This window comes from Xiphophorus maculatus, chromosome 9, assembly GCF_002775205.1.
Source record: "Xiphophorus maculatus strain JP 163 A chromosome 9, X_maculatus-5.0-male, whole genome shotgun sequence".
Classification (NCBI taxonomy): Eukaryota; Metazoa; Chordata; class Actinopteri; order Cyprinodontiformes; family Poeciliidae; genus Xiphophorus; species Xiphophorus maculatus.
In genome coordinates this window covers 20,078,660-20,095,725 of record NC_036451.1, presented here as the reverse complement: position 1 = coordinate 20,095,725, position 17,066 = coordinate 20,078,660, and the positions used below count along the sequence as shown (strand labels likewise).

At 38.2% G+C, this 17,066-nt stretch overlaps 1 protein-coding gene across 1 annotated transcript in view; it reads left to right on the top strand.

The window, feature by feature from the left end:
* Positions 1-283: 283 nt before the first annotated feature.
* yjefn3 (YjeF N-terminal domain containing 3) overlaps positions 284-17,066 on the top strand; it is a 54,992-nt gene continuing 38,209 nt past the window's right edge. The window contains exon 1 of the mRNA XM_005795588.2: positions 284-726. Coding sequence (XP_005795645.1) covers positions 659-726 — 68 coding nt within the window. The 5' untranslated portion in view covers positions 284-658. The remainder of the gene's footprint in view (positions 727-17,066) is intronic.

Sequence of the window (17,066 nt, the reverse complement as noted above, 5' to 3'; positions counted from 1 at the left end):
ATGTCATGTCAAGAGAAAAAAAAATGCAAGTGAAGATATTCCTCTTAGTTTAGCATTTATCATCCATGACCTGTTCAGGGCTGAGGAGAATGTGTTTAATGTGTGGACCTGTCTGGTCAAATTTTAGTGATGTGATGACCAGTGGAGATGCTGATGACTAAACAGCCACGACTGGGAGCCAATCAGCCGTCAGAGCACCGGGGCTCCTGCTTCTTAATTGGCTGGATTTCCGTGTGAGAGCCACGGAAAGCGCAGACCTTTTTTTTTTTTTTTCTCAGAGAATGAGCCGAGGGGACCCTGCAGCTGAAAAAACAGACAGAGAGGAGAGGAAGGGTTATTGAGACAAGAAGCTGTGTGTCTGTGTGTGTGTTTGTGTGTACGTGTGTGTTTTGAAGCAGCCAGTAATTACCTTCCAGCATCTGAACCAATCAAGAGCTGCAGAGAGAGAGAGTGTGTGTGTGTGTGAGAGAGAGTCCATTTAGATTTCAGTCTATTCCCAGGAAAAAGACACTCGCGCTCTCACACACGCCCGCACACGCACGCAGTCTCACAGCCCGTCCATTCAACCAGAGTCAGGGAGAAGGGACGGAAGTGTTTTCTTTGGGGGAGCACAGCTTATCCTTTCTCCTGTTTACCGACTCGTGGTGGGTGAAGACAGATGGACAAGATGAACCACAGCTCAGCTGAGGCAGAGCCTGAAACCATAGAACCGCTGCGTTACCTCAGGTAGGCACCATTCTATTCTATTCTATTCTATTCTATTCTATTCTATTCTATTCTATTCTATTCTATTCTATTCTATTCTATTCTATTACCACTTTGATTTTTCACGCTGTCTTGAGCTGTTCCGGTTCCTTCCACGCTGAGCTACAGTTGCTCCTTCTCTTGACTGCTCAGATCAGTGTGGAGAATTGACAGATAGTGGCGGGCAGATGGAGACAGGAGAGACAGAGAGAGACCTCAGCATCTTCTTACATGCTGAGGTCTTCTAGGCAAGACAGAAGATTTTATATTAACTTTCTGACTAAGCTACTGGGATCAGGTAAATAATAATAGGAATAATATTTAGTTAAGAAACACTGGTGAGTAATATGATTGGTCAGTTCTTCTGAGGAACTTCTTCCGCCCTGCGTCTTAACTTTTTATTCCTGTCTCTTCTTCTCTGCCCTGAAGGCACAAATTGAATTACCAATTTGATCTATGATTAAATTAGGATGTCCACGGGTTATCTGACCTCATCACTTCACACATTACCAACCAAGCCAAGCATCTTGTGATTCTCTGGTACTTGGGAATGAGATGGGAGGGCTGTGGAGACTTACAGAAGCGAGGTCGCTTTCCTGGTTGCCTGTTGCTCTCGCACACAAATGTGTGCATCAAGTGTCCTAAATTGTTTAGCAGTAGTTTTGCTGCTTCACATAGAACCAGTCGAACATGACGAAAGCTGTTGACAAAGATTTATTTTTCCACGGGCTGCCGGGTTAAGAGGATACGCAAATATGTGTATTAAGTGGCAAAGCTGCACTGATTAAGCTTTTAATGGTTGAAATTGTTTTCTTCGAAGTCAGATTCTGGTTTTGCTCCCCTGAGGACCAGAACACAAGAAACACTGTGAGGTCTCTGACAGAGGTCGTCGTTTTGAGTCCAACAGAAAATGAACGAATTACAAAATTATGTCTATGTACTGTAAATATACATAGACATAATTTTATACATTTTATATGTAATGCAGCTCTTTGTTTCACAAAGTATCCCTTAAGCTGGTTTATTTTTTATCATTTCTTTAGTATCTGAAATTGTTCATGAAATTCTGGTGTGACAACATGACTATATGTGCTCTGCCTGAAATAGATGCTGGACATAAAGTCATTTCTAGTGAGTTATTAACAAGCTTATAGTACAGTTTGAATGCATAAATCAAAGGGACTCATGGGTTTGTCAGCTTGATTCCCACCTAAGATTCTATGATCTGTGAGCTGTCTGAAACAGACATGCACACACAGACAACCCCCCCGCCTCCCCCCCACACACAGAGAGCATGTTGTTGAAAATTATTTTAGAACTAATCTGCCCACAGCCAAAGACTTCAAATAATAATAAAAAAAGCCCACTAGAAAATCAAAGGAAACAGTCACAGGCTAGAGAGCAGAGCGAGTCTGGCTCATTAATTGGTTCGTTTCACTGATTAACATGAAGGTTTTCAACAGCTTTCTGTGGGCAGGTGGTTAAATTCAGAAAAGATTATTTTTTCATAAGCTATTTCACTTACGTAGTTTGTTATAGATGAACTGGGTTATGATGCAGATGTTTGTGAAGAATATTTTCTCTTGCTCATTAAATCAGAAGTCCAATAACTGTGTGTGTTTTTTCTTGCAAAAAGTTCAGACAGATATTTAAAAAAGTTGTGCATGGCAGTGGCTCCTAATGCCTCAGCCTTGTTTGGTGTGACTGATTACTGCACAACCCAAAAGTTTTCAAGAGGCAACAACATTTCAAATAATGATACATGAAGCTGCCTGCAAAACTATTTACTTGAACCATTTTATATTTTGTCAATTTTTTTTCACAAATTTCTGTTTTTTTTTTTTAATTATTGGATTGGACTGGGTTAGATCAACACAGCAGGGCACGATTGTAAAGTGAAAGGAAAATCCTGCATGGTTTTTGATATTTTCTGCAAATAAAAATCTGCAAAGTCACAAGATGAAAGCAAAATGTACATCTTTGACTGACATGCATGCGAACTGGACGTTTGTCAAACTACACCAACCCCTTGTTAGAACATGGTGGTGGCAGAATAATGCCTCTGGATGCTGTTCTTCAGCAGAAGCTGGTCGGAGTTGATGGGAGGTGTGGATGTAGCTTAAGACTGGGCAAAAATTATTACAAACAAAACAAATGCTAAAGTGGTGGCGTTAATCAATTTCAAAATTCATGAAATTTTACTATTATGTTGTGATCATACTTTTGTCTTCTTAGTTGCAACCCCTTTGTTTCTTCTTTGAATATATATATATATATATATATATATATATATATATATATATATATATATATATATATATATATATAAAGATGGCTGGATAAAAATGGATTACCCTGTGCTGCTGTGGCATATTTCACAAACGTCATTTAGAGACGGGATCAAATTTGCTCCCGTGAAACTGACAAAACACTCTTGAGTCACAGAGATTGATTCAACTTAGGAGGAAACTCCCTGGTTTTTATCATTAGATTTATTATTAGAGCACTCTCGTGGAGCTTAATTTACACTCCTCGTAAACATATGTAATTGCAGCCTTCACAGCGCCTGCGCTTGAATTACTCACAATATGTCAGCATTAGAGAAAATGAGGCTGTGAAAACGGAGCCTCGCTCATGGGTCTCTGCTGGCACTCTGTTAATGGATATTATTGTGGAGGGAATGCTCATTAGAAGCTGCAACTGTCCTGCTCAGATTCCATGCATGTCTACATGTGTGAAGTCTAAGTGAGGATTTAGGATGAGATGATAATTAGACGGTGATAATTCCTCTCTGCCACCTCTGGCTGCGAGAACGTGGTGATGATGAAGCCGTTCGCCGGCCTGGTGAGATCATATAGAACTTGCATCTAGCATATGTTGCCAGAGGCAAAGAGAAACCCCTTTATGTTAATGCATGGAATGCAGAGCGATATCAAAATTAAGCAAAAATAAATCCACACACAAAAGGGCTGCCGCGTACATCTGTGTATTCAAATAATCAGATGGAAATGTGGAATAAAATGCTCGCCCCACAATCTTTCATGAGGAGCGGAGTCCTTGCTCTGGCACTTCAGCTGATGTGACGCCGCAGGCAGCGAGACCTGAAAATGTTGTTCGCAGTTGGCAATGACTCGGCCTCGTATCTGGATCCGGAGCTTGTTGCTGCAGGTAGCTACGGAAAGTTCAAATGAGTAAATCGCAAAGGGCACGCACACACAAAAGGCTTCTGCGAGAGCGTTTTATTGAAGGAAAGAAAGCCGATGACTAAATATCTCAGCTCCAAAGCCTGCTCTGTTTCTCTACATTTCTTTTTCTTTCTTCTTTTTCTTCTTCTTTCTGCTGCAACTGCAACATATTTTCATTGTGGAAAAGTTTTTTCTCTGTTTATTTGCTGTGTATTTTTAAATGACATGCTACAAAACAAATTAATATAAAATATAAAAGGGCTTTGAAATGGCTGTCCATCTTTATTAGCCACTGCCCGGCTTTAACTTCATGCCCTTCCAACCTTTGCAAAGATTAATTTCGGCCTCATTGTTATTCCTTCTGCTCATCTGCCTCCTCTCAGCTTCCTGCCACCAGTTCTCAGGTTGGCAGCTCCATTTGCTTGTGTGGCAGCCTCTGTATTTATTTATAGTCCGAATGTAATGACTGGGGCATGGAGGTGGAGAACCGAGGACAGTTATGATTTGCAACCAGTACGATGTTTGCCCATCATTTTTCCCCTCTTTGATTAAAATCAGGTTAGCTGTAGAGAACTACATTTATCTCAATTTGTCATGTTAAAACAACAAACAGGATGGGAAAATGCAGAGGGCAAGGTGAGCTTCAGTGTTTTTTTTATATGAAAAATTTGATGTCGATAAGCAACAGCTATTTTTTGTGCTTTAGATTATATACCTATATATATATTAAATAACAGAAATATCTCTGAATGATGTTAGGATTTAGTTAGAAACTAAAATGGTTGGAACAAGAAACGTATACAATTACTATCTGACCTCAACTCATCACAGATAGCCAATTTTTTTAGAGTTTTTTTCTTATAGTCCTTCACACTATTGCACATCTGCCTTGTGTTTTTAATAGTGTGTGAAGATACATGGCTTTAATTCAATGCTACTCTAGCATAGTTTTCATGTCCATCTGATACTGTGGTGTATATGATTTCATCTTGCATCTCAGAGATGTTAAATATACTGTGCACATGCTAAATGTACTTGAATAACATGCAGTTGTCGCAGCACTAACCCAGGAATAACATTAGTTTTCTCGGCATGGTGAATTCTTGAAGCTGCTTCCCCTGATTGCGCTGTGACCCATTTTGAGAAACTTTCTGCTTAATTTCACTCAGGACTGAACTTTAAACACACACAACCTCCCTTACACAGCAGCAGACTGTGCATGTCGCTCACATTCATGAGATTTGCACAATCTCATGAATAGGCTTGCATCATAAGTGACACACGTCATGTTTCGCGAAACATGTTTTATTTCTTCAAGTTTAAAACAAGTTTTTTGATAGGCAAATATGAGCGCAAACGTAGGACACAGTGTGATAACAGCGTTAGCGTTTATTCATCAAATACGCCAAGATGTTGTAGAGCGTGTCAGATCCTGAACTGTCTGTTAACCCAAATATTCAGTTTTTAATAGCCGGAATATAGTAACCGCTCATCATCACAAAGCATTGTGTGATAGGAGCAGATTTCAAAATGAGGACAGAACCAGAGAACTAGGCCGCACGATTGGTAAGGTCGCCTTACTAACCCGGTAAACAAGAGCAGCAATAAAAAAAAGTTGCCCTTGAATTTAAATTAAAAATGAAACCCAGATATTGCTTTTCAATAATTAAACAAAATCATTTTGATTCATTTCCTTTCCATTCCAACTGAATTAAAGTATTCAAGAGGTTGTGGTCCTTTTACAAATTTCTAAGGTACTATATTACACTATAAAGACAAACACTGTTTGGGAAAAATACGTACACAAAATCCCAATAACAACTAAATGGATTTTGCTCCAGCCAATTTAATATAGATATATATGATTCTGTCACATTTTAATGCTCCATCTGAAAAAACAAATCTTATGGGACTATTTCCATGTGATATAATTGTAACAGATGGGCTGGGAACATGAAAACTACAGAAGCTTTATGGCTGCTCCTGAGTGCCTAACGTCAATATTCTTCTGCTTCTCTACAGCATGCATTAGTCAGACAGCTTAGAAATACACGCTTATGTTCAGCTCACAGTGTTGTGTATGTATGTAATTCACGAAAAGTGTCAAAAACGTCTCCTTTACACAGACTAAAACTGATTTAGTTCACTTTCATGTTGTATGATTTGAAAGCTCTGACATAATTCTGTTATTTATTTATTTTTAAATTGCGTAACATTTGTGGATAAAAGGTAATAGATGTAGGCCGATACCATTCTCTGTAACATATTTCATCAATGCGTCATCTCACTAGCGGCACATTTTGCTTGTTTGGAGCTCTTCTATGAAATGTAAGAAAAAATGGTCCAGTTATTTGAAACAAGGCCTAAACACATCATTCAAAATTAGTCTCAATATTAAGCAGAGAATGCCTCTCCAACATTTGATTTGTTGCTATTATTGGACCTAAAAGAGAGCTTACCTCAATAATTCATAGTTAGCGTTATAGTAGAAATCAAACATATGTAAGCACAGTAATTAGTTAATAAATGTTAGCAAACATGCTAACATTCTAGTTTATTGCACTAATTGATGCATATTGGTGATAACAGCATGTCACCTAACTTAAGGTCAGTGAATAATATTTTTCCTCTCGTGGAGGGGGATTTCCCTTCTTCCTGCCTGTTAGATAATTTTTTTATGCAATTAACTTTCAAATAAAACAACACATTTAACAAAAAAAAAAAAATGTGTCAATTGCCCCATGTCAAGTGGTAATTTGAACACTACAACAGTTTGTTTTTTAAATTCACTGTTGTCTTGCAACAACAACAACAAAAAAAACCCCATTCTGGTTTTGAACCTCGGTTGAGCCAATTGTACATGCAGTTTGCAGGTTCCCCCTGTGCATACATTGATTTTCTCCAGGCATCCCGGCTTCCTAATTGCTCTTAGGATAGTTGAATAGCTGTTTGCGCAGTATGTCTCCTTGACAGACTGGTGCCCTGTTCAGAATGCTCCCACCTCTCGTCCATTAACTGCTGTAAATAATAAAGCCACATGCTCCACTGCAATCCTGCAGGAGTCAAGCAGATATCATTTTCTTTTCTACCTGCATCATGGCAGAAATTGAATAGAGTATTGAGGACTGTCTATATGCAAATGAAAAACTACAGGCAAAGAAATTTTGCTAGATTGTTGTTTAAATCTGATAAATTTATGGTTGTGTGTGATTTAACAAGAACTAACTACGTAATTTTAAAAATGCTTAATCTACTAGGAAAGTGCTCCTACTTGCACAAGTGGGCCCTTACTTGCAAACCACAGCCGTTTGACAGAGTCCTTTCAAAATTATGCAAAGAACAACTTACTTAAGTATAGCAGGTGCCATAAAGAAGATGTTTTCTAAAAGTTGGACTTGGCAGCTAGTTGACTCAAACGCATCCATTTGGCAAGAGAGAGCAAACCAATTCCAAGCTGCCAGCAAATAAGGACAGAAAAGAAAATGCAAAGAGGCAGCAGCAGCTTTTTCATGTTAATTAATTTACACAATGCACCTCTCTTGAGGTTGAGGTCTGTTTTAGTGGAGGTTTGTTAGAATTTGTGTTCATTTGCCAGAACATCACAAAGGCCCAAAACAGCTCAAATCCAGGTTTGAATTGGTCTCCAGGCAGCAGCCTTTGTTAACAAGGCACACAGGGGAACCATTCGAAAGAGGCTGAGTGGGACTCAGTCCACCTCTCTTTGCCCACACTGTGAATCATTTAGGGGGATTTCAGTGGGTATTGGGCGGACAGTACAGAATGCAATATGTTCTCAAATGAAACGTCATTTCTTCTATAAAATACACACACACAGTGAAAGATTTATAAAATACAGAAAAAAAGCTATCATCCCTTATCAGTTTCTGCTCGTAGGAGGAAGAAAAACAGAGGAAAGGTCAGACATAGCAGGCAGAAATGATGGAATGACTTGTTTACATTCAGTTCAGGTTTGCTCTGACAAACCCAATATAATAAATTGTCCTTTGGCTGCAGTCGACTATGGTTTGCGGAGACTGCTAATATTTCCATCTTTGCGCCAGGAATAGTAAATTTATATAGCCTGGATGTTTCCTGTTTCCACAGAGTGTTGTTCAGAAGTTCAGGTGCAATAATGTGGTATTACATACATGCTAATTTAATTAATTTTAACAAGAATAATTTAGTGCAGATGCTTGAATTTATTGTGATTTTTCTCTTATCAGTGCATGGTTAAAACTAAATATGCTTGCTCATGTATACATACATATGTGCCTATTAAGGCTGGGTTAAATTCCCCTTAAAACATTGCAGAGAAACCACGTGCTGTTTCAAGTCTTCAATAAGGTTAATGTATAACCTAGCTGGATTTAAAAAAACACTGTTTGAGTTTACTTAAATAAATTGGTTCCCTGTCCACTTGAGGTCAAGACTTTTTGCTTACTCCTACCAGTTTTAATGTGAGTTTGGGGTATTTGTTCTACTAAAACCCCAGTTGTGTCCAAGTCTTAAAATCTGACTCAAACTGTCACACTATGACTCAAGAAGAATTGCTTGGACACAAGCGGATGAGTCGGTGTTTACAATGAAGTGAGTTTCACATTACCATGGGCTGGGAGAGTGTTAGCAAAAAATAAGCCACTGCTCCAAAACCTAAACAATTAAGAAAAACAGAAATTTCCAGCTTCTCGCATGTATGAGCAAAATGTCTTTTCTAGTGGCGAAACATTTTATTGTTAGACAAATACAAGATTTTGCTTTTGGGTTAATGGCAAGAAAAATCATGGAAAAAATCAAGATAAGGCTTTAAAACTGCACCAATATAGTGCAGTTTTCAGTGTTACTGTTCAGTACGTTGAAAGGAATTAGCGCATCCAATAGCAAAATGATTCCATAGACACATCTAAGCTGGTTTTGGAAAAGATAAAAGATTTTGAAAAACCTCAGCCTCAACTATATCAAAAATATTATGGACTATGCTTCAAAGCTGAGCCCATGCCAGGAAACCCACCAGTTTGAATTAACTCTATCAGTTCTGAAATAAAGATCAGACAAATATTCAGTATGAATAATATCAGAACATTAAATTTGAACATGTGCACATTACTTTGACACTGTTAAAGAAACCCTTCAACAAAATTAAACTTATGATCCAAATTCTTAAGTTAATCGAAAATGTATTTTTCCATTATTCCATCGAAAACCTCCCCAGATAAATATGCCATTCATCCTCATGTTGAGCGTATGTAAACATTTTACTAGCACTGTACATAATTTAACCTCTTTTGCTCAGTCGTTTTCGTTTCTATATCTGATTTAGTTTGTCTACCTGTCCATCTGTTCCCTGTGTCTGTCTAGAATAGCAGATACAGTGGACTCGCTAATGAGTTTCTTTCCTCCTACTAGTAATAGTACTGACCCAGATAGTTAGACAGATTGGAGCTGTGAGTGAGTGTGGACGCTTCAGCAAAATTTTAATGTAGCTTCGCTCACTCTCCTTCCTAAATAAGAGACAGCTCTGTGCCTCTCTGCTCTCCTCGTCTCTTGCTGTCAAACTCTGGACTCTGGGGCAAACTCAGAGAAAAGTGAACGGAGGACGTGGCTTTTTGTTTTATTTATTCCACCGATGCTGCCACGATTGAGCATTAAACCTTAATTGAGAAATGAAAGGTGGCCCACTTGAGTCACATAAAGCCACAGTGAGGAGTTGTGGATACTTATGAACATGTTTCTCGTAAGTTCGTGAGTAAGTGTTTATGCTTGTGAGATTGATTTGATGGATTTTAGAGTCTCTCTTGTGGCAGATAAGAGCAATTGTAGCGTCTGCCAGGAAACTCTCAGCTCGGTCCCCCACCTCCGACACCTCACTGCTAAATTCTTGTCAAATATTTGCACCTACAGTACGCATAGAAGTGCTGAAAGAAAATCCCACTGATAGATTTCTGGAAAGCAAGTTAAATACCTCCACATATTAAAAGCGAGGTAAGTCTTACTACATTTTCAGTTAGCTTTTGCATTTGCCAAGGATATATTAAGACATAATCACTGGGAAGATTATGTCACAGGTCTGCTATGGAAGTGACAGACATGATAGAGTGAAAACAAAAGCTTATGAAGGGTAGACTACATTTTCTGGAAGAGAAATAGATGGTGCTCTGCTGTGATACTGTTCTGTTTCAACAAGAGTTGTCACAAAACTCCCGGGCTCGCTCTGTGCTGTCTAAACACTTTGCAGGCAGTCTAATCAACACATCCTCTTTAGTACATCTTCGTATTCCAGGTAATGTGATCATCTAGGAAATCATCAGAGATTTGCGTTGTATAATTGAGTTTACCTACTGCTGCCTGTGTCCATGCATTGGGATCATTTCTAAAAAAAAAACTACAATACCAGGAAAAGCACTGAAACGTACCATCCTTTTATCTTTATGATTGAGAACCCAACATGAAAATATTTACCCCCCTGTTGGTGGACTAATATTAGAAATCATTGCTGATGAAGCGGATGGACATAGCAATTTCATGCATTAACATGAACGTTGTTCAGATGAGAAAACAACAATAAACTTAAAATCTCTAGTAAATCTAAAGTCTGTTAGTACTTGCAAATACAGTGTGTATGTAAGCCATCCTGAATGTCTAAGTGGACCTCCATGGAATCGCTGTAATTCTGCCACCGTTTCCAGCAATATGACATCTTTAAGCTGCTGGTAAGACAACTATTAGTAAGAATGTCACAGAGCCAACCTCACAGATCCATATCATAGAACTGTTTGGCTTTAATTAGCCAAACAGGCTAATTGTGTAACTATAATTCCAGAAATAACGCATCTAGAATACACCACTACTTTTACCTACTGTTAGAAAACTGATGATTATATTGCCAGGAATAATTTATGCTGTTTTGAACATAGAGTTCAGTTTGAGATTGCTTTAATTAGCCAAACAGTTCTATTACAAAATACAAGAAGGCTTATAATACACAAAAGTAAATTTGTAATCTTACTCAGTCTTATGATTCTTGCCAGAGATTCTGTGTGGGACCCCTTACTACAGGTTTGCCACGTGGAAAGCAAGCATGTACATGGCTAACAGCGGTTCTTCAAGGTGATGCTGTCTGAGCGTCACCACAGCCCCGTTTGGTTCCTTCTCATTTCTTCTTCACCTGATTCCCCCATCCTAATTGGTCCTCTTCGGTTCCATGACCACATGCATGTTTCCCTAGCAACACAATACCCTCCCTATGGTAACCGTGCATTGTACATTTTCCCTGGCAACGCTTCCTTGCTGCCTGTTTGTTTTTCTCACCTGAAGAAGGCAGATCCTTCCAGTTCCAATCAGATTGAAAAGCCACAATGCCCAACTCATCATTATTACTCCATGTTTGTTATGTAATGCGTATTTCCTTTCTATTCTTCAATAAATACCTTATATTATCTGTCCATGACTGCAAGACAAGCTGTGGGAAGCTGTCATAGATATGTTGCTAGAAATGATGCTGGGGATGTAACCAGGGTTAATAGGGTAAACTCTGGGTCAGTTACCACAGTAACAGATGAACCCACAGTACTCTCATGGCGGAAGGTTAAAAAAAGATGTACTCCTTATATCCTGTCTCCTGAAGAGCCTGAGGGAGCTGACACACACGAGAGGTCCTTGTTTTAATTACACAGAAGGTTCATTTTGAGGTCAAATTAGTTTATGATGATTTCCTTTTCCCTTTTCTTAGTTTTAAGGAACTACAGTACTTTATAAAAGTATATACTCCCATTGAACGTTTTCACATTTTGCTACATTACAACCACAAACTGAAAGTAAATTTTGTATTTTATCTCATAGAAAAATGCACAAAGATACAGTAAAAATAAAAATTATGCATGTTTTGATTTAAACAAATGGTACATTATTGGATTCTTGCAGGACCTGTTGTCACCATATGGAGAGAATTCAAATATAATGTGAGGGCTGCTTAATCAGGGACAAAATCAGCTGGATACTGGATCCCAGAGGACCAGAATTGACCATCTTTGGTTTAAATCATCAATTCACACCTGATGTATTCAAAGCAACCTACTTGCATGGACATCAAGTGAGCCACTTAACTCTGGCCCTCCTCCTTCTCTGCAGCTTCTGCCTTTTGAAACTGGGAGTACTTAACCCCCTTGAAGCACATTATCACCTTGTGAAAGAGCATACAGTTCAGTACTCTGTGAGCTTATACAACCCCACAGTGGACCAAACTGTAATGCACAACGAGAAATACTAGACTTGCAATTTTATGAAATACGGAAGTCAAGATCATAAAGGATGTTATTTAAGCCATATGATACAAGTTACGATTGTGTAACTACAATTCCAGAAATAATGCACCTAGAATACACCACTACTAACACCCTACTGTTAGAAAACTGATGCTTGTATTGCCAGGAATAATTTAGGCTGTTTTGAACATAGAGTACAGTTTGAGATTGCCAGTACAGAAAGTATACTTTTCCGTCAGTTTTGTGTGTGTACACACAAAATTAAAGAATTTGTCAGTCTTTAATGTCAACATACAGTATGTAAGAGTCCTGGAAATATGTTTAGAACGTGATAATGTTAAATTAATAGGTATAATTATCTTATTGGGCAAGCATTCATTTGATTTAGTATTTAGTTAGAACAATTCATTTGGTTTATGACTAAATACATATGTGCTCAAACTACTTTATTATTTTTTTATTTCATAGATTTCTGTCATGATAATACCCCTTTAAGAAGGACACAATGCATGATGGGAGTTAAAAGTTTATGACCTGTGGATATATATGAGAAGAGAGAAAACTACACAAGCTGTATGCTCGAACCGTGGATTTTGTTTAATAAAGTTGCACAAAAGCGAAGACCTTTGAGTTTTTTTAGTTCTTTTTAAGGGTGCAACACATACTCTCTCTCTACATATACTGATGAATATAAACTCAACTCTAAATTGTTGAACGAGCTCCAACGGAAGGACAAGCCAACCCTTATTTTGAATACATTTAGCTACAGACTACTTGAACTTTTATAGGCATTGATATGGGTCGATTAATTCTCTGCCTAACATGATCAGGTGGCTGTTAAAATAAGTAACTTGATTATTGTTGTTTTGAGCCAGTTAAGCCGTTTGCTTATATCGTAGTACAACTTCCTCTCAAATAGCAGGTTTTCCTAATTTAGTGTAATTTTTATGTAAGTCCACCCTTTATAATAATTTGTCCTCTGAACTCTTCTGAAAGTTTGCTTACAGCGGTCAGAGCTGCTCAGGACACCGCAGAAAGAGAAATGTTCTCATGGTGACAGAATGGGAGCGATGCCTACTAGTAACTCATCATATGTTGCCTTTGTTGGGGAAAAACAAAACTGCAGAGACAGAAAGAAAGATTTAAATAAAGAGGATATAAGAAGTAAGGAGTGGGTAAATCTCCATGTAGAGGATAGAAGTAAAGAATGAACAAGACGCAGAAAGCTGGTAATAGACTCTGGAGGGAAGTTGATTTGTGTATGTTTTTACCAACTTCACTTTCATGCATCACTCAAATATTTGTTTTCCCCCCTTTGTCTGTTGTAATCGAAGCCACAGCTACACCTTGAAGCAAGATGCTTGCATTAATATGAGCTGTGATGATATGTTTGTCGGAGATATTTGGTGACATGCAGCTTATGGACAAATCTTTGGATTTTGTGCCCCAACACTTTTTTTTCTAATGAGCGAAACACATTTAGCAGAAAAGAGCAGAACAAATGGCTGACAATAATTCTTTTTTGCAGATGGATTTCTTCTTCCACACATCTCTTTTTGCCCTCATGAGTTTATTAAAAGATCATTATCATGCATTTGTTTGTGTGTTCAGGCTCATTTTGCTTTAATCCAAATGTTTGTGAGCATTGCAGGGCCCACGCCACTGCTCCCAGCTGAAGGCTTTCCCAATTCCCAGTAATTAGATTCCACTGCTTTGCTCTGCTAAGTCCTGATTGTGACTCTGTTTTGTTTCTCATCCGAGGAATGCTGTGACAGGATTCTGGTTATGTAAATGACTTGTCTTATGGATTGCCCTCTGCTTTTGTTTACTAAATGATCCATGTGCATTCATGGAAATTAAAGTTATTTTAGTCAAGAGAACACAATGCTGGAATGTAAGAATGAAACAAACTTAATTAGCATCGCTGTTGCCTGTGTGTTGATTAGGGTGCATAAGTAGCTGTGAAAAGCATTACATGCACATTCTTCCCGTTCATTCTCTGAGAAATTATTAACATTTTTCTATTGTCAGGAGGCATCTATAATCATCCCTAGCGATGTGGAGGCTCTGCCTTCTTCTTTGCCTAGCAACACGTGCGCATCCTCTCGATAGCAATCAAGCCAGAGGTGCAGAGCCGTTCCCTCCACATGCCTGTTTTGATGGACAACTGAGAGACAGTACGTTAACATTGTAGTGTTGAGAATAAGCAGACAGCCAGGCAGAAGGACAAGCAAGCATTCAGGTAAATGTTCACACAGAAATGGGAGACTGAAACCCAAGAGAGGTGAGAGAAAATGAGAAAAACAAAAAAGGATATAACCGAGCAGCTGGTTTTGCTCCCTCGCTGCTTGTTTTATCATTCCCGCTGTCTGTTGGGTTTTTATGAGCTCCAACGCATCTGAATCCAATTTTTCTGCAATCAGATTTCTGCAATTGCACTATATGAGTTTTATGATAATTGCTGGGGTGACAAAGAGCTGGACATAAGGGAAGGGACTCAAGCTTTTCTATCTTTTGCATCTGTCACCTCGCTGTAGCTGACGCATATAAAAACCCTGGAGTCTACCAAGATTATGAGATGAAATGGGATTTCAGCATCACAGCAGTTTCACATTGACCATCCTTACATTTGAATGTAGCAATATCTCAAGACGCCAGCCAAGAAGCCAAAGCTTTAAAAAATGTTTCTTCCAAGTGGACTGTGACCCGAAGCATAATGGCAAGATTGGTTAAAAGTTGGTTTATGACGGTAAAGTGGCTATCAAAAATCCCTGATCTAAGCTGAAACTGTATGCATATATGCGAACAAGGCAACATATGAACACAAATGTCATGTTTTGTTTACAGTAGGACCAAAATGCAGAGATGGACTAGGGATCAGCAAAAGTGAAGGTTTAGTGGTAAAACAAAATAAAAACATAGAGGTGAGCATGAGGAGAAACAGGACATGGAGCACGAGCAATGCAAAGGAAGGAACCAGCAATGAGTAACGAAACCCAGGGAGATTATATATACAGTATATACTGGAGCAAGAGTGGAGAACTACATTAGATCTAGGGAGCATAATTAGAAGAAAGTGAAAGAGCTGAGAGAAGAGAGCTGAGCAGGGGAATTGTGGGAAAGGAAAGTAATTGACCTCGTGAACACAGAGGGATCTCACTTAAAACACAAGGGAATCACAAGACTAGCACTAACGGTGAAAAACGTAAATGCACAAACAGAACCCCATGATCTAAACACAAAGCAATGACGTAGAATGATATAAACAAAAATAACAAACACAGAAATGAACTGAGATGTAAAAAAGTCTGTATCAAATCATGACACTGACTCTTTAAACTGTATTTTATAACCGCTAATTAGCAGTCATGTTACATCCATAAAATCCTATTAAATTCAGGTTGGCAAAATATAAATGAGGTCATAATGGAGTTAGTTCACCTCAATGAATTGCAGTTTTTGTTAAAACCCATTATCCAACAAAATTTTCAGTCATGTAAATTTAAAAACATCGCGGTTATTTCTTAAAATCTTTTGTAAAAGCTGAAGCTGCTCTGCGTATCTTTTCTATAGCAAAAAATAAATAAATGAATACATAAAAAAATAAATCGGCAGCAATAAACCCTTCAGTGTCACCTCTTGAAAAATAACATCACTCATTTCAAAGCTCTCAGTAATGTGAACTCTACTCATGAATGAGTCTTATGTTTAATATCCAACTCTTGTCGGAAAAACTAACATAAGGAGTATTGTCCCTACATAATATCTTACACATTTTTTCTTTTTTGTTCATTTTGGTCAAACACATTAACCTGGACTCTGTTTAATTCTTACCATTCGTCATAACTCCAACAACAAAGTATCTTCTTTCTCTTATCACCTTCTTCTCCTCATCTTTTTTGCTAAGTCATCTTTGGATATTCGGAGAAATAAAAATAGTTTTTTTTAAGTCAAAATAACACAGCAATTATGTTGATAGGTCCACATTAAGCCTGCCAACGTCGCATATCCCATTATACATACTGTGTGCCATTGTCACCCTGACAGCTCCTTATCAGAAAAAAGTTTGTCTCACTTCAAGAAATAAAGTCCAAGCACTGTTTGTCATATGTCAGTAGACTAATAAGCAGTGGGGTGGACAGACTCGACACATCCTGTCACCAGGGAAAAGATTTGTTGATTGTGCAACATCAGGAAGCTAAAGGACTAAACCTTAATTCTGCCTCCCAAAATAATAGTATTTCTAAAAAGTTATCAGGAACAATGCTGTCATGAGACCAACATGAGGGAATATACTCGAAACTTTGCGACCTACAATGCTAATATGTCATTGTGTATATAGTTATTATTTAGGTAGATACTTAGCAAAGTATATTTACTGTATTTGCTGTAATTATTAATCTTCTCAGTGATCTGGTCAGGGTTCGTTTGCCTGAAATATCACTGAGTGACATTACTGTGTGAGATAATCATTAGCAGCTCTATGTTAGAAACAATTTTGAATAGTTTTTTTAAGCAATGTTTTCCAAAATATATAAAAAGACAAGGAATTAACAATTAAAGATAGGTCAAATTAGTAAATGTAAGACTGTAGGTAAGGATGGCAATGAGAGGTGCTAGTAGAGAGAAAAGAGGTCATTTAGCAGCGCTACCAGCAGAGTACTGTCAAGTGATTTCCCCCATTACTCAGTTTCAAGGTAATGAGATTAGTCAGCCTTGAGGAGATTGAATAATGTTCTTGTAATTGGTTACACACATGACTGCAAGAAGTATTGCTTTTAAGGCCGAAGCTGAGACATTGGGTAATTGTCTTGACCGGCAGTAGCTGCCGGAAGGGAGATAAGGACTCTGTTGACGCTGCGTATTGCTGCTCCTTTTA